The 18,586-nt window shown below is 47.1% G+C and overlaps 1 protein-coding gene across 9 annotated transcripts in view; it reads right to left on the bottom strand.

Moving 5' to 3' along the window:
* Window positions 1-18,586, bottom strand: part of SDK2 (sidekick cell adhesion molecule 2) — a 337,529-nt gene that overhangs the window by 50,532 nt on the left and 268,411 nt on the right. For 6 of the 9 annotated variants that reach the window (XM_079965324.1, XM_079965321.1, XM_079965328.1 and 3 more), the window contains exons 8-18: window positions 18,360-18,443; window positions 16,183-16,377; window positions 15,038-15,160; window positions 13,570-13,737; window positions 12,295-12,397; window positions 11,231-11,407; window positions 9,692-9,828; window positions 8,453-8,600; window positions 7,112-7,252; window positions 5,985-6,166; window positions 4,856-4,971 (exon numbers count right to left, since the gene is read on the bottom strand). In XM_079965324.1, the coding sequence (XP_079821450.1) occupies window positions 4,856-4,971; window positions 5,985-6,166; window positions 7,112-7,252; window positions 8,453-8,600; window positions 9,692-9,828; window positions 11,231-11,407; window positions 12,295-12,397; window positions 13,570-13,737; window positions 15,038-15,160; window positions 16,183-16,377; window positions 18,360-18,443 (1,574 nt within the window). The remainder of the gene's footprint in view (window positions 1-4,855; window positions 4,972-5,984; window positions 6,167-7,111; window positions 7,253-8,452; window positions 8,601-9,691; window positions 9,829-11,230; window positions 11,408-12,294; window positions 12,398-13,569; window positions 13,738-15,037; window positions 15,161-16,182; window positions 16,378-18,359; window positions 18,444-18,586) is intronic. The other 3 variants (XM_079965327.1, XM_079965322.1, XM_079965329.1) reach the window with 1 other exon arrangement.

Raw genomic sequence — 18,586 nt, forward strand, 5'->3', positions numbered from 1 at the left:
AGCCAATTCACCACCACCTCACATCCTTTAACCATGCAGCCAGAACTTGCCGTGATGAGACTGAATCCCATCCCAAAGCAGTGACAGTCTGGAAGCACCCATAACTGCAGAGGACTCTATGTGCTGCCTGCAAACATTCTGCACGGGAAGCCATAGGGGTGCTGTGTTGCACACAGGCAAAACTACAGGGTATGTGGATGAAATTGCAAGTTCTGTAAACAGAAATATTATTTCTGCAAGGTGGTTTTTTTCTTCTTTTGGTTGGTTCCTTTTTTCCCCTTGAAGGAAGAAAGACAAAGAGCTATTATATCCTTTGTTTTTGAAATGTCCCTAGCAACATACTCATTATAGCAAATGCTTGGAAGAAATTGCCAAGCGAAACTGACCCACTCATTCTTTTTACCCGAGTTCAGGGATAAAAAACCAAAATAAAATAAAATTATAGGTTGGGGGTGCGGGTGCAAGTAAGAAAGAAAGAAGCAATTGATTCTTATAGACGTTTTGCGTTCAGTAATCCAAGTTGCTATTCTTAGTGCTGCAGCCCTAAGGTGTAAACACCAGTGTTGGTGCATTCATCTCAACAATCAGTGTCATTGTCGAGGCGTTTAATAAATTGTGTACATAACAGCTGCTGCTTTTCATTCGCCGACAATAATTTTGTTGTCTAGTGCCAGCAGTACGGCATAGCCCAACAGCAAAACGAGCGCTAAAACCATGTTAGTCTCTAGTCCTGAACAGATATTTTAAACAACTAAAGTCCTTCCAGTCACCTGCTATGCCATGCTTTTCATTTTTATTTTTTTGTGGGATGCAGTGCAGAGTAAGGATTTTGAGGACACACCATTCTTAATACAGTGGTACCTTGGGTTAAGAACTTAATTCGTTCTGGAGGTCCGTTCTTAACCTGAAATGGTTCTTAACCTGAGGTACCACTTTAGCTAATGGGGCCTCCTGCTGCTGCCGCCACGCAATTTTTGTTCTCATCCTGAAGCAAAGTTCTTAACCCGAGGTACTATTTCTGGGTTAGCGGAGTCTGTAACCTAAAGCACCTGTAACCTGAAGCGTCTGTAACCCGAGGTTCCACTGTATAACTTAAGGGACCTATTCGCACCTCCGAGGCATGGGTCACCTTGCTCTGCCTCCCTACTTTCCCCCTACAGCAAGTATTCTGGGCTTGGTTACATGGTGAGCCACATGCTCCAAAGCAAAAGGCAAAGATCCAACAAAAAGTGTTTGCAGAGCAAGCCACAGTGCCTATACTGGAGGCGTGGGGAGCCCATGTCCACTTGTGATTCGCTGATGAGATGAGTGGGTGGGACCCATTGCCCAGGCAGCAAGCTCCGCCCAGAGGCTTCCTTTTCTGCCTGGGAAACAGTCCCTGGGACTTCCCACATCTGGGTAATGCCAGCCTGTAATGGCACCCACCAGAGAGGGTGCCCAGCTGCAGCAGGCAGGGCATACCAGACTTGTCTGCCTCCCTTCACTCCTCTGTTGTTCACCGGGCAGAGTAGGCGCTGCCAAAAAAGTAGGTTCTTCTAAGTAGCCTCTTGGGGTGATCCTGACTGAAGATGAAACAGTGAGACAGGTGAAAATGTATGGGCACCTGTAAATGTATGGCCTTATAGCTGACCAAGGTCTGATTAGCTCCATTCCACTATATTGTAAATGGAGTATTTGGAGGCTGAAAGCACTTGAGGCCAAGACATCTCCCTTCATCCCTGACAGACACTAGCACCCTGGCAGGTGACGGAAGAACATACATGTAGTGCCCATGTGGCTTTGGCTGGACCTAGACTTGTCTAAGCATGTTTAACAATCCTGACCTTAATCCCTACTGCGCTATTACTCAAAAGGGCAGCATGGGAGCCACATGGGTTTTTAACCATCCTCTTCTATGGCTTTCAGCTCCTCTGATCTTTTTTTTCCCCTTCGGCTGCGCCGCTTCAAAGACATAAAGGGGGAAACTTGCTGGGATTAAAGGCGGCTGATTGTTTCTCTGAAGCACAGGTGTGTGCTGAGGGGTTAGGGGGTTGGCCATGCACAGAGAGCGATTTCTTTCCTCGGAGACCTGGAAGGGACTGAATTTGAAAGGCTGGCCTACGTGGGTAACCAATTAAAGGAGAAGAGGAAGGAGTCAGGATTTTTAAAAAAGCAGCTTAAATGCTATCCGGTTCTGCCACCAGTCATTTTTCACTTTTGGTGTTTGGAAGCAGAACCTGTTTTCTCTCTCACAAAAGTGAGAGGCTGTGAGAAAAACCATGTGCTGCACTTTTTATTCATTGCATATATCCTTCTTCCTCCAAATTGTTCAGGACAACAAAACAAATACTCAAAGAATAAACCGACACTGAGGCGTGTGCTTTACCTTCCCTTTCTCAGGAAAATGCAGTCACTATTTGTAAACTGAGGCTGCAATCTGAACCCCTTTTACACTTTGCTGCGGGAGGGAGGGTTGCACTGGGTGGAGGTGTCCCTGAACCTGTCTGCCTGTGAGGAATCAGTCTGCTGGTGCAACACTGGCTGTTCTCGGGCCGGCCCACCCAGGAGGCAAGATGCGGTGCCTGCCTTGGGTGGCACGATCCATGGGGTGAAAAGATCCCAATGTAGATCTTTATTCTCCCTGCTCCTGATGTAGATCTTCAGTCACTCCTTCTTCCCTTAAAGGAGTTGGCACCATTTTGTGGTTCACCTCAGCTGCCAAAATGTCTTCAGCCAGCCCTGCCTGTTTTACCTGTCAAAACAGTGGCCAAGTCAAATTGCAGCCTGAAGGATGTGGCAGCTTGTGGGATGTCAAGAAATGGGGCATTCTGAAGGCAGGGCTGAGATTTGCATCCCTACCTTTTGCCCTGTCCAGCAAGAGCAGCTTGGGTCCTATAGCTCCTTGACCATCAAGAAATTAGAGTGTTCTCCTTTGACGTTAAAGGGAGCCCTACACAGTAAGGTTACCAGACGTCCCCGTTTCCTGGGGACAGTCCCCGGATTTACAAATAAGTCCCCTGTTTAGTAGGAAGTTGAAGTGTCCCCGGATAAATTGGAAAAAATCTGGTAACCTTACTACACAGCCCAGAAGTGGTTGCTAATTTTTAAAATGAAAACAGCGGCCTTTGTCTCAGATGGATGACATAAAGACTATCAAGTACAGGGCTGATAAGAGGGCTACTCTATAAAGGGTTAAAGGTAAGACCAATTTGTGAAAAATAAATAAATCTGAGAGCGTTTAGGTGTAACAGCTAGTGCTTAAATTGCTCCATTCATATCCTCTCTTTTATTTGGTGTTGATTAAGTATCAGTTAATGGGGGGTGGGGAGGAGGAGAAAGGAATAGCTGAGTTTTAATAAGTGTATGTACTTATGCATCCAAAACAATATTCAACACAAGCTGGCTGATTAACTGACACTGATAACAATGCATAATCAGCTACTTTGTCGTGGTGTTACATTTAAGGATGTTTGGGTGTTTAATTGGCACAGTGCGAGATAGCCTATAGCAAGTTAATTAGATACTAATTAGGCCTCCAAAAATACTAATCAAAAATACTAAGTGGCATTTAATAAGTATGTTAAGTATCCTTCTTAACGTTGGTTATCTCGTTTGGCAGCAATTAAATTCCCGAACTTCTTTGGAGTAGATTAAGAAACAAGTTTTAATTCAATTTAATTAATGCAAATTTGAATTAATTACAATTCGGAACTGAGCGAACAAGGCGAGGCTCCCTTATAAGTATAATATCTTAGTAAATATATTTTAATAGACAAGCTTGAAGCAATGATAATAACCATTCTAATAGAAAAAGAATTAAGTAGAATCTTGTTTTAAATGGACTGATTATGAAATAACAGTGAGCTAAGAGGATCATCCAAAATGCATGGAAATATGGAACTGGGGGCTTAAATGCCATTAACTGCACTGATCAAATCAAATATAGCGATGCTTCATCAAGGAAAGCAGTGGCATAAACTCTCTTGCTTTGCAAATCAAGTTGCCATTTCAGTTCGGAGCACTTGGGTGCAGTAGCTTCCTGCAATGCATAACGCCGAAACGGTGGCCCCACAGATAATTGGTTCATATAAAGGATACCAGTTTATTATAGCTGCTAACTATGGAATTACATCATTTAATTGGTGTTTTACAGCCAGCTAAGCGATGACAGAAAACAGAGTGGGAGCAACTATACGTTTTTTGCAGGCCTGCTTCCTGGCTGCTTGCGGGGGACTGGACCTGATACAGATATGGTTGTTTAGGGAGAGGAGGGGCTACGTGATTTCATACTTTGTGTTAGCCAAGTCCCGTACCCCCTGTTAATCTGCGCCGTGACAAGCAAGGTAGGAAAGCCTCGGAAGGCCTCTGCATGGGAGATTTACGGACATGGCCACAGTAATTGGCTGGCCCAGGAACAACCCCCGTGCAATGATTAACGGCCCCAAACTAGGTAATGAAAAGAGGCAGAGCGAAGTGCAGACAGGAAACAGCGGGAGCACTCAGCCCTTCCTGATGGGAGGCCGTGGAACTACAGAGCTTCAAGGCAAAGAGGGAATGAGGAGTACAGATTCCTTTCTTGTTTAAATGCTGCTTGTGGAGGGAAGAAAGCCACATGGGGCCTGCGATGGCGATGCCTGTAACATCTCACACCAATTTGGACCTATTTAGCCTCGCTGAGACAAAAGAACTACCCGCTTACTGATGTTGCAGCTCGTCCACATCGCCACTTACCTCCGTATGTTGCTTAATCCCGGGACCTATGGATAAAACAGCCACACCTCTGCTTCCTAAGCACCCAAGGAGCATTTGGGTAGCTTGCTACAGCCCTAGGCTTAGAGGAGAAGCGGCTTCTCCTTCTCCTCCCAGCCCTTCTTACCTTATAGCCTTGGTTGATGCCGTTGACGAACTGGGGACTGGGTGGGTTCCAGGTGAAGCGGATGGTGGTGGAATTGGTGGCCTCGGCCTGCACGTTGCCCGGGGATACGGTGGGCACTGTGGGAGGGCAGGTTTAAAGGAGGCGCCTCAGTATGAACAGGTGGAAGCATGGAAAGCGCTGCTGCTGACACCACCTGCCCTCGTTCTACCTGTGATGCTAATCTAATGGAGAAGGAAGGGGAAGGGGATGCTCTGGCCCCATCCGTTGGCCAAAGGAATGGTGCCCTGGTAGTTTTATTGTAATTATTTGTGCGGTTTCAGTAGATTTTATATAGGTTTTAAAACCATCCATGTTTAATAATAATAAAAAAATTGATTGTTTTTGTGTTTTTAGTGATTTTTTAAAAAAATCTGTAAGCTGCCTTGGGTCCCATCAGGAAAAAAGGTGGGGTATAAACTAATAATAATAATAATAATAATAATAATAATAATAATAATAATAATAAATTGGTTGCTTCTCAGCAATTTCCCCTGGCTTTAAGAGAACTGACCCCCCCCACCCTTCCTTGTCTACTCCCCTTCCTTTCTGCATCTTGTCTTTCTAATTTGATGGCAAGGACTCTGCCTCCCCACCCGCTCTCTTACTGATGTGATCCTTTTGGGGAGACAAGAGTTGGGGAAAATCAGGATAAAATATATGGTGGAATTCAATGTCATTCTATGACAAGCTTTCCATCTGTGCAAGGATATCAGCTTGCCAGATGGAATTTTTCACCCCTCCCTCTCCATGTTCTTCTGTGGGTTCTCCTGGCCTCCCCCAGAGCAAATTTGGGGAGGTATGGGGTAAGAAGAGAGGGGGGAACCCTATTGCACAAGCTTGTAAGGTGAATCCCACCCAGAGTCAATAAATAAAAATAACCTGAACTCTTGGTTGAGCCTGCTACCAGCGGTGTCCTGAACTCTTAAAAACATACTAAGATTCAGCCCCTACAATGGGAGTATATATATATTTAGGCCCAGTATACCTCCCTTTCTAATCATCTTGGGTCTATGGAGCCACTCTGGGGCCACATTAATCTGTGTTCTCATCTTCCCTGCCCCGCCTCCCATTTCCTAGTACTGCAACTTACCACCCTGGAGGGTCCACTCTGTGACTTTGGCACTGTAGACACCCAGCCCAGCGCTGTTGTATGCAGCCACCTCAATCTCATAGTTGGTCCAAATGATCAGGTCCTCAAGCAGCAGGTTGTTGACGTCAGCGTTGGTGATGTTTCTGAACTGATAGCCGACGGGCAGGCCAGCCAGGCAAAATCTGAGGAAGGGACAAGAGGTCAGGTCAGAACCAACAACGTCATCATCAGAGATCTTTCAAACCATATGGCAAAAACTTCCTGCTTTTCCAGTATCAGACCTGGCAGTGAAGCATTCTGTCGGGGACTGTGCTGAGGAGGGCTGAACTGACGATACGATACGATACGATAATCTTTATTGTCATTGTCCCATACAGAACAATGAAATTGAAAAATCTACATAAAACATTCAAAACCCAACAAGCCCAGCTATCCCAACCTGGTTAGCCCCCTAAAAACTCTGATACCCCATTTTTAAATACAATAAACTCCCACAGAGACTCCTTACACTGCGTTTAAAACCTTACACTGTGTTTAAAACCATTCCTAAGGAGGAATGGTGGAAACCTCCCCCTCCTCCTGCTCCTGCATCTTCCCAGGAGCAGGAGGACAGTATAGATTTGGAACAGTGGTTTGCAGAGGGACATAGTTCAGAAGGCAGAAGCTGGGAAATACTGGATGGGGAACAGCTAGGAGAAGAAACACTGGGAAAGAGAGGGTTAACAGATTCGCTGTCTCGAAAGAATTCATCCACTCAGCCCAAGGTCAAGAAGAGCTGAGAAAGTGGCAGAACAGAAAGCACACAAAGCACAGAGGGGACAAGCTCAGATTACAAGAGGTAGAAGTGACGTGGATTAATAGGGACGTAAGGGGGTGGGATTCTTAACTGGGAGCACTGCCATTTCTAGGAGATGGGTTCTTTGTTCTCTCGCTGTGATTATTAAAGTTTCTAACTGGTAAGAAGACTCCTTTTCCTTTGTTCTGTTTATCTACTGCCAGAGGGGGAGGAAGCCAGTTCCCTGAAGTCAGACACATTCCAATAGGATCATCAGCAATTCCATTGTCCGAGACAGAGGTCTATCCACCTAGAGATGTAGGGTGGAAACCTGGATGCTGTGCTCACCCACCTGATGATGTAGCCCTTGAGAATGCCATTTTGGTGGTTTTCAGGCGGCGGCTGCCACTGGATCATGATGGACTGGTTGGTTCGGCCACTGGCAATGACGTTCTGAGGGGGAGCGGTGGGCGGTTCCTCTGGGAGGGAAACCCTGGCAAAGCGAAGGTAACAACGGAGGCATGTTTCAGGGATGGTTGGAAGGTAGGCTAGACTCTCAAAGCTATGTCAGCTTGTCCTTGCCAAACAATGCCCAACCCAGCCATGCCACGGCATGTGCCAAGACAATGCCTGGTGCCGCTTCTCAAATAGCCACTTCTCACTATATGCACATTGGTTTGCATCAAACCCTCTTTTAAACACTGAAGAAAGCAAATAATCGGTCATGCTAAGCTCTTTGTATACTGGATGAATAGATGATTACAAGCTAAGTTCCACCATCTTGCCAGACCACTCCTTTGTGCACAAACCACCAAGCTCTGAGGCCACACTTTACTCAGATGGTCCCTTTTCCAGCCACATTTACCCATTCGCTACATAAGGTAAAGGTAAAGGGACCCCTGACCATTAGGTTCAGTCGTGGCCGACTCTGGGGTTGCGGCGCTCAGCTCGCTTTATTGGCCGAGGGAGCCGGCGTACAGCTTCCGAGTCATGTGGCCAGCATGACTAAGCCACTTCTGGCAAACCAGAGCAGAGCACGGAAACGCCGTTTACCTTCCCGCCGGAGCGGTACCTATTTATCTACTTGCACTTTGACGTGCTTTCGAACTGCTAGGTTGGCAAGGAGCTGGGACCGAGCAACCAGAGCTCACCCCATTGCAGGGATTCGAACCGCCGACCTTCTGATCGGCAAGCCCTAGGCTCTGTGGTTTAACCCACAGCTGAAACGTATTATTATGATTATGATGATTATGATGATTATGATGATTATGATGATTATTATGATTATTTTACCACCCTATACCTGGAGATCTCAGGGTGGTTGACAACATAATATCACAATATAATAAAACTCAAAATGCACAATAAAACTCAAAATGCTTAATAAAAAAAAATTACAACCCAATAATCTCTCTCCCCACCTGTCAAGGACTGGCTAAATGAGGAGGAATGGTGGTGACCTCTTGACCCCAAGATGATAGACCCATGTTTGTGGTGGTGGGAAACAGGACACTACCCCCCAATGCCCACCTACCCAAATTATGTTTGGCTCTCTCCAAAAACTAAGGCTCAGCACAGACACACCAGATCATCTTCAGCTCCATTCCCATTCCCAACCCCACCATCACCCAACCCCTGCAATTAAACCAAACCCTGGTCGGTCCGTCCCCCATCTAAGATGTGCCCACCTCACCTCTCGGTGTCCTTGCTGAACTGGCCTTTGCCCACATCATTGACAGCGCATAGCCGGAATTGGTATGAGCGGGCAGGGACCAACCCTCTCACCAGCACTGAGGTCACTTCAGGGTCCACGCTGGCCATGAGCACTGTCCAGGGAGCATCTACCAGGCACAGAGGAAAGCAGCAGGGAGGTAAAGGAGCAATACGGGAGAAAGTGATGAGGGTTGGAGTCTACCTATTCTTACTATTCACTTCCTCGTCTCTATGTAAGTTCCTCTGTGCAGGAAGGAGTCTCATGGCCTGGGTTTTGCCCAGAGCAACACAGAATTTGAGGAGGAAGACCCCAAACCTGATGTCCCACCAAATTGGAAGCCAGGAGCCTATTCTGCTTCCAGCTGCACCCAAAGGACATTGCTGCAACAACCCACCACCCAACAACCTCAAAATGATTTACAAAACTAGGCAGTTTTGGTTTGTCGAGGAATGAAATGGCATTGTCAGAGTTTGGCAGCAATGGGGCAGGATCACCCCCTACTGCTGAGGATACACAAGCTCACTTGCAATTCAGCAGCAATCTGAAGCAAATGCGGTATATAAGCCTTGACAACGTAACGCCACAAATAGATGAGGTGTGATAAATTGCATTGTGGGAAAGTCCTTGGAATTAAGTCTTCATAAGAGCCACCGCAGAACTCCGATGCTCTGCATCTCCTACTGCATTTGCCTCCTGCTCCACCCAGTCTCCCTCAGACCACATTGTGAATGTAAAAAAGGTTCAGGTAAAGGACCCCTGGCCGATTAAGTCCAGACAAAGGTAACTATGGGGTGCGGCGCCCATCTCGCTTTCAGGCAGAAGGAGACGGTGTTAGTCCACAGAGGACTTTCCAGGTCACGTGGCCAGCATGACTAAACTGCTTCTGGCGCAGCGGAACACCGTGACAGAAACCAGAGCACACAGAAACGCAGTTTACCTTCCCGCCGCAGAAGTACCTGTTTATCTACTTGCACTGGTGTGCTTTCGAACTGCTAGGTTGGCAGGAGCTGGGACAGAGCAATGGGAGCTCACCCCGTCGTGGGGATTCGGACCACTGAACTTCTGATTGGCAAGCCCAAGAGGCTTAGTGGTTTAGACCACAGCGCCACCCGCATCCCTTTTTGTGAATGTACATCAGCCTCAGCCCCAAGGCCATGGGGCTGGCTTCTCTGGCTGCCCCCAAGATCTCAATATAGTTAGGAATATGCAGTGCCTTACTGTTCTCGGAGACCTCGAGAATGTAACGAAGCAGCGGGCTGTTCCCATCAAAGGGTTTGGTCCATGTCAGGTTGATCGCTCGCTTCTCTGCAGTGCTCAGCATGGCAATGGGGTTTTCTGGTGCGTGCGGGAGCTGTCTGATGAGGATAATGACAGAAGAAGCCTATTTTAGATGCTGTCACAACCGGAGAGACCCAAGGACAGAATGTCACCCCTTCAGAAAGAGAAGCTGTTTGGAGAGAGTCTCAGGCAGACACAGGGCATGGCGTGGGCTGTCCCCTGCCACCCTCCTGGTTGTGGTGGCAACTGCTGCTCGCTAGGATGGGTAAGAGAAACAGTGGTGGCTCATCCTGCCGCTTTCCCCTGGGAAAGTCTGCTGTTTACAGCTGAATCGGAATAAACGCCAGTTGGCTTTTCCGCAGATAAACAGCAAGTTTTCCTGGGGAAAGCGGCGGGACCATCAAAACTCCACTTGGATCCGTGCCTAGAAAGCACAGGGCATGTGGAAAAGCTCTTGGACCCATACTGTGGACGAGCCCTTAGTTGGCACTGCATTGATGATGGCCATAAGCATGCATATGCCTGGTCACCCCCAACGCTGTGCTCTCCCATCCTTGCTGCCTCACGGCAACACCTCATTCCAGCAAGCAGCAGGGCTGCTGCAGCCAAGAGGATGGCATGGTGGTGCACCATGTCATCCCAGGGACACCAAGCCGCTTTGTGCATTAACCGTGCTGGGCCCTGTGACTAATTTCTGCATATTGCAGGCAGCAGCTCAGGACTCCCTAGGAGCCAGTTGCAGGCATCTTGCTATGGTGTGGATGGACAGCAGACACACACACAAAGTAATCCAGTGGTTCAAAGTGGCATTGTGGGAAGTAAGATGGGAATTTCAGCCATAGTGCCATGTTTTTTCCATAATAGCACCTGGGGGGGGGGGGGAGTAAGAATAATATCCCAGTTTCCAGGTCACACTCACACATTCACTTCCTCTTTGATACACACATGCACACCAAGTCGTGTGGGATCTGCTTCAATGTGGTGTGTGATCCCACACTTCAAGGGTGCATGGGAATAGGTGGCCCCATGGCTATAAAGACTCGCACAATCAAGTTATTTGCACGTGCATGCCTGCGGTAAGGGACTACGCTACACTAAAGCTACTCCTGTGTTGCTGGGCATTCAAGTGAGGGATACTTGAATGTACAAATGGTTTGCAGTGCATGGGAGGAACTTGGAGTTTGGGTTTATCTGGGGTTTAATAGAGTGGATCCTAAGCAAGAGAGAGAGTAAAAGAGACCTTCTGGAGAGCCCAAGAAGTTGGGAGAACAGTTCACCTGTGCTCGGTTTGTGGATGGAGGATTCCTGTAACATTTAGATCACTATGAGTGCATCATTCACTGTGGTCTTGTGAGAACCTGTTGTCACCTGTTGGGTGACACTTCACACCCTCCTTCTTATTCATGCACCATGCTATGTGGTCCGTCCTCCCTGGTCTTAAGTAGTTCCCAATGCCTGCCTTCAACGGTTGATCCTTACCGGACTCGCAGGTGAGCACTCCGAGAATCGTTGCCCCCAGCAGAAACCACACGGCAAGTGTAGGTGCCAATGTCACCTGACCAGGTCTGGGCAATATGGAGGGTGCCTGTGCTGTCCAGCCTCATGCGTGCTACATTCTCCACGTTCAGTGCTGCACCATCCTTTTCCCACATGTATCTAGGGAGAAAAGGCAGGGCCAGGGTGACCCAGGTTATTCTACCTCTCACCAAAAACCAATACCTCTTTCTGCTTCCCAAGACTGGTATTAGTACCCATGAGTCCCAGCTCACCGAAGCTACACACCGCAGGACTATAAGCCACTCCTGCTTCAGAGCTGACTGCAACTGAAACAGTTATTTCTTGCTTCTAAAGCAAATATGTGCATCATGGATACTGTTTGCAGAATTCAGTTTTCCTCAGCACAGAATAGCTATTACTTTTTAATGATGCAGGGCACACACAAGGTCCTGCCTTACAGACACCTGGCCTTTTCAGCACCAACACCTCTGCCATTATAACACGGTTGGAGTCCAAGACAAATGTTTGCCACGGCTGTCTTCCTTCACACCAAAGAGGGATCACAGCAGTTTTAATCTCAGCACCGTCACTAAGCCAGGCACCAGGTGGCAATGTGGGCCCACGATTTTGCACAGGTTCTCCTCGCTTTACCTTTCCCTGTAAGTGTTTTTGAGACACATAGACGGAAGTGGCTGGAAGACTGCTGGCTTTGCAACACTGTCATACTCGAGCGTGCATTTTAGACATGCTTTTTAGTTGAATGAAAACCTGGGTGCTCTCAGGTTACAATGATGCTGGCCACTTCCTAAGAGTTTAAAACATACAAAGCGGCTGAAACTTGTGCAAATCCATGCTTAGCAGAGGCCAGGAGATTATTCCTCTCTAGCAGGAAATACTCCAACAAAGGCATTTTTAGTCCATGCGACCCATCTCTAACCGGACTGCCTTGCCTTTCCTTCTCCAGCTCTACTTCCCCAAGTTGTACTCCAAAGACGGTTAGCTCTTCCATTTGTTTCACCCTAGATTGGATAGGTACCGCCACATACCTGACTACCACTCTGGGGTCATGGGTCACTCCACAAGTCATGGAAGCCTTGGTGCCTTTGATGACACTTTGATCCTGAGGAGGACTGGTGATGCGAGTCCGGGCTGTAGATGCAGAGAGACAGGAGGCACTCAGACATAATCGGAAACCGAACCAGCCATTGCTGTGCCATGCCAGAGGTCAACGCTTGGGCCTGCTAACTTCAACAGATAAAAGCTTCCTTGTGCATGAGACCAGCAGGAAGCCGCAGAATCACGTGCGTCAACTGCAATTATCATAAGAGTGTGAGATCATCTAATAACGGACTCAAAACATAACGGATTTGAAAGGGGGCTAAATGCCATCTAGTTCAACCCCTTTGCTGTACGGCAGGAGACCCCACTTCCTGCTCCTCATATATCATGTGGTACAGACCAGACTTTGGTGAGTAAAACTAGAAGAAGCGGTGTTTTGCAGCTCCAAATTCAAGGGTTCCCCTCCTCCCACTCCCACGCTGGAGAGATTGCTGGTTCCCATCCATATTCCCTCCCACATCCAGGGTCAGCCCAAAACCTCCATTGCTAGTCAGTTACCACAGAGAGGGCCTTTTCATCAGACACAAGCTACATACCTGACTATCTGTGTACATTTAGGAAACCTGCAAAGAGGAAGTGGGGAGAGGCTAATATATGGCAGAATTCATGTGACAATCACCATGAGAACCAGCCTAGGTAAAACCGTCTTTCATATAAAGGTCTATTTTTAGGTCAGGAGGCAGGATAAAAATAAACACCCACTCACACATACACATAGATAAATATACCCACTCAAAGATTCCCAGAGCGTGCGTGTTCGGACGCTGACAGGGTATTATTTACTATAGGGCCAGCAGGGGGCGCTGATTCACTTCAACCTGGAGCATGGTGGACGTTATTTCTATCTCTCTATTCCACAAAGTCAGAGCTGCTTTAAAGGGGGATGGATATGTGCTCAAAACCAATTTGACGCCCACAGGCCACATATGCCACTGATTTTAGACTGCACCAGTCTCTTGCCTGGCTGCACTGCAGACTGCCCTGGAAAATAAAGTCTGTATGTTTTCCATGCATGTCCATGTGCCTCAGATTGTGAGATGAAGCTCCCCCCCCCCCTTTTCATTTCTTAACAAAATGAAACACTTGTCTGATTGCACCAACAGACCCCGAATACATGCGACCAAGATTTAAATTGCACACAACGTGGAAGATCATGAACTGGTCCCGTGCCAGGAGGCTAACTGAGGCAGCGGGCACCTTACCCCAGACAACGAGCTCAGCTGATGCCTCATCGACTCCCCGGGAGTTGGTAGCCAGGCAAATGTAGCTCCCAGCATCTGAGATCCGCGTAGGACTGATCAAGAGGCTTCCTGACTCCAGCAGAGTGAAACGAGGAAGTTGCACGGAGCCGCTGGCCAGGATTCGTTCGCCTGCATGGGAAAGAGCGGAGTTTGTTGTCTGGTCCACAACAGCAGGTTAACCATAATGTTAAGATAATCCCGTCCATGTGTTATGAGATCCAATTCATTGGATTCTGGAGCACTTCCAGTTCAGGAAATCCAGAGATAATATAACCTGAGGCTGCTGAGGAGATAAGATTTCTGGTGGGCTTTTCTAATACCAAATGCATGCGTTTGTTCTAAATAAAGTGGTTTGGCCACCATACTTTCAGTACGTCTTACAATTACTTGCAGAGGTGGTTTAGGGCACTGAGCACCAAGAGGACAAGGCACCCAGTAAGCACTTGCCCAGTTACAGGGTAGGAGGTGTTAGGGCTCTGACAGGGTCTTAGAGTCCTCCCACCTCCTTCCTAAAGCCTATTTAGCACCTGCCCAGTTTTGGGGAGGAGATGGGAAGGCTCTAGGACCCCACCAGAGCCTTCATGCCTCCTTCCCACAGCCCAGGACCTGCAAGGCCTGGTTGGGGTGTGTGTGCCAAATTCTGGCCTAGCTTAGGGTGCCATAGTACCAAACTCCACCCCTGATTACTTGCTTCCAGTGGCTTTGCCTCAGCTTTTCCCAGTCGAAAAGAAAAAGGAACTGCAGGCGTAAGAAAAGCTTCTTTCTTTATATGACTTGTTTGTGAATGCAGCTGTGGACCATGATTTTTAGGGATTTAGAGAGCCCATGTTCACGTCACAGTTCAATTCAAGTTCACCCAAATTATCCTTGGATTTTTTCTTCTTCTAGCCTTCAAAATGTCACAAGCTGCTGTGTCAAATATACTTCTGAAAACATCAAAACACAAACATAGTGGAATATGAATTGTTTAATTTATTCGCTCACCCGGCAGTTAGGGGAACTGCTTTCAGCTTCATTTCAGATATTTTTGAACTAATTCATTAAGCTGAACTAGTTCATTCCAAGCACTGGGCTTGTCCATAGTGTGCCTGATTAAGCATATTAATATGAATTCCATAGTAAGTGGCTCAAATCCACAGCTTCAAAGGTACAAGGAAGCATATGAAATTGGTCCTTCCAGTCCACTACTGACTACTCTGTCTGGCAGGGCAATTTTCTTTCCTACCAGCTGCCACCTGAGCCATTTTCTTAAAAAAACAAAAACCCACCTCAAAAATCCAGGAGATGCTGGGAGTAGAACCTTGGGCCTTCTGGAAGCAAAGCATGTGTCCCACCTCTGAGCTATGCCCCCCTCTTTGAAGATATTTCACTTCCATGCCTGGATCCAATGAACAGTTTTGTAAAAGAAGTGAAAAGTTTCTCAACTCACCATTACCTTTCTGCCATGTGATAGCTGGCCTGGGAGCCCCTGAAGTCTCACAACTGAGTACCACAGCCATCCCATCAATTACTGTGCTGTCCAGGGGCCCTTTGGTTATGTTGGGAGCAATGCCTGAGATGAAGATGGAGGACAGGGAAGAAGATGGGAAGGGTTACAGATTGCCAAGCTGTCAGCACAAATACAATGTTACTTTAATGTGTAATGTTTTATTATGCTTTATATGCGTTGGAAGCCACCCAGAGTGGCTGTGGCAACCCAGTCAGATGGGTGGGATACAATTATTATTATTATTATTATTATTATTATTATTATTATTATTATCCTTCCCCAACTGTCTGAACCTGCATTGCTGAATAGATGATAAAAGGAATCATTAGCAAGGACCCCTTAAACTCATATCTGATTCTCTGCTTATGATGGGTATTTTTTATGTGCATTGACTTTCCATCACACAAGCCACCTCCACGCAAATCTCAACTGAGTCTGGAGGAAAACCATCTCTTAGGACATCCCCTGTTGGTGCCTGAAACAGGAACAACCTACTGTCTAGGGAACACCCACCGTCAGGACCAGTGCATCCCGTTTTGCCGCCTGAGGCGAAACAGGAAGGGGAGCCCTACTCTGCTGTGACGCTCGACCTGCTGCCACACCACCCACCTCTACCGGCACCTCTGTCACTGGCGGAGAAGCAATGCTGGCATTGGCGCCGGTTCGCAGCAAGGTCCCATGAGAGCCTGCAAAAATCTTATGAGATCTCTCAAGGTTTTGCGAATTCTTGCCGGCAACCGGAATTGATGCTGGTGTCACTTCTGCGCTGCTGGCAGAGGGTGGCTGGGGTGTCACTGGAGGTGGCTGCTTCACCCTGTTTCATGGGTGGGCCAGCTTTCCCTACTGTGCTCCCGAAAGATTGACATGGTCCTCTTCCTATTCTGGAGTTCCTCTATCAAAACAACACCCACTTCCTACAGGACCTTGCGGTAGCTCGTCCTGTATTTCTGCACTACTACCCATCTCCCCATGAACCTGTCTGTGCTTCCTGCAGCAGAGCTACTAAAAGCCCTGCTTATCTCAGCCCTACCCCACAAAGAGCACTTTTGAAGCAACCGGGAAGAAAAGCACTTGCTGACACCTACTGGTGACGGCCAGGTATGTCGAGGTCTGCACCTCGCCAGCGGCATTGCGGGCAAAGCACTGGAACATGCCCGTGTCATCTGGCATTAGCCCGCTGATCTGCAGGCTCCCGTTGGCGAGGAGCTGGAAACGAGCAAGCTTCTCCACTCCAAGCAGCACGGCATCCTTGTACCAGAACATACTGGGTGTAGGCACACCTGTAAAACAAAACATGCCCATGGCGGTATTTTTTCAGGGTGTGAATTGATTTGAATTTCTTCAAATAGTTCAAAGAGAAGAGAAGAACCTGGCCACAGACAGTGCCATTAGACCAGTTTCCCAAACTTGGGTCTCTAGCTGTTTTTGGACTACAGTTCCCATCATCCCTGACCACTGTTCCTTCTAGCTAGGGATGATGGGAGTTGTGGTCCATAAACAGCTGGAGACCCAAGTTTGGGAAACTCTACTTTAGACGGGGATGAGGAAATGAAAACAAACTTTTTCATCCATTGTCCTCCTTCCTCAATGTATCTTCCTAGTAGATTTTTCTTTTTACATTGGCTTTAGTTCCTTAACTCCCAACCCATAATGCTTCCCTTCCAAGCCTATTATCCCCCACCCCCAACTTCTTAGACCAAGAGTAACTCTCAGAAGACACATATCCTGGCATTTATTGCAAATCCCAGTGGTACGGCACTAACATCCGAAAAGCCAAGGGGCAACGGATATCTGTGGTTGATCAAACCACGTGGAAGATTATCCTCTGCTTCCTCCTCCTCTAAGTCTCTGGTTAATGCTATAAGAAGATTTCATATTTCTTCCAAATGACGCAACAACTTTTATTTGACAACCCCAAGTGAAATGAGAATCTTGTAATGAAACAACGGTAAAACCAGAATACCCTGACCTATGTTCCAGTATAAAAGGAACAGTTGCACCAAAGCCACCCCCTTAGAACTGTTTAGCATCCTATTTTTTAAGATCACTTAAGCCAGGGGTGGGGAAACTGTGACTCTTCAGGTGTTGCTGGATTAAAACTCCCATAAATTTCAGCCAACTTGGCCAACTGTCAGGGTCAATGGGACTTGTAGTCCAGCAGAGTGTCTGGATGATCACAGGTTCCTCACCTATGCTGTACTGTACCCTTGGGAGCAAGCCCCACTGAACTCAAGAGACTTCATTTTCTGAGTAGACATGTATAGGATTGCACTATTACTGAACATCTGTTTCTGAATGAACTTGCCCATGCATTAATAAGATCATCTCCAGAAGACTCTGCTATTGGAGGTTAGGCAAGTGGCAAACTGGGGAAAGGTCCCTCTCTGTTGAACCGCCCCTGCTTAAGGAACTGTCCCCCATCCCACCCCAAAGCAGCTCATTCAACATTTATTTTTATGCCACTTTGGTGCTAGGGGAGTACCTTTTCATTTTCCCAGGCTTTTAACATTTAGGGAGCTTTCTCTTAATATCTCTTTTATTGCTTCATTTACCCTGCTGTTTTGATTAACCGTTCTTCTTCCACTGTACTTTTATGATCTTTTTCTATTGTGAACCACCCTGCAAATCACAACCACTGAAGGTCAGTATATGTAAGTAAGTAAGTAAGTAAGTAAGTAAATAAATAAATAAATACGGAAATTCAGTGCCTCCGCTATATCCTCTGGGAACTCAACAAACTTGGACAGACTATTCTTAGTCAACGTCTGCTAGGTTTTAAGCTCATGTGTGCATCTTGCAATTTAAGTTTGCGGCTGCCTCTTCACCGTCTTTGGAACTGTCTTGAGATACTCTCCGCTCCTTTCATGGAGAGAGCATAGACACTGACATCATATCATCTGCGAATGAAGTTGCCATCTAGCACTGGGTTCCTGTCTTAGGCTGTCTGAAGGCTCAGGCAGATGTCATTGTGTCACCCTTGTTTTGTTCAGATCGTCTTTTCAAGGTTATCCCTGCAGCTTGACGCGATGCATAGAAAATGTGCTTCTCTTTATTTGCAAGTTTTAAAAATGTAGAAGAAGGGAAAGCAGCATAAGAATGGTGGGCGCTCTATAATCTCTCCCTAACCCCCACCTCCGTGTGGGAAATCTTCCAGATTTAGTTCTTTCTGGGAGACGGCTTGTTTGAATACCCAAGTTTCTAACCAAGTTCCAAAGCTTCCAAACTAGTTAGGAAGAATACCAAAGAGCCAGAAGAAAATTACCTTTGGCCTGGCATGGAATCTGAACCACCTTCTCCATCTCAGCTGTGATGTGCCTCTCTGGTTCCTTGGTGAACTGAGGTGGCTCTGCAAGACAGAACATGGACATGGGACTGGCCGGAATTCTCACTTGTATGGGAAGGTGATCAATGTTTAAGGTTCGGTCCTAGGCATGTCCAGCCAGGCGTTGTGAAATTACCCCTGCTGTCTATCACAGCAGACAATACTGG

The sequence above is a fragment of the Podarcis cretensis genome (assembly GCF_951804945.1).
Source record: "Podarcis cretensis genome assembly, chromosome: 2".
Classification (NCBI taxonomy): Eukaryota; Metazoa; Chordata; class Lepidosauria; order Squamata; family Lacertidae; genus Podarcis; species Podarcis cretensis.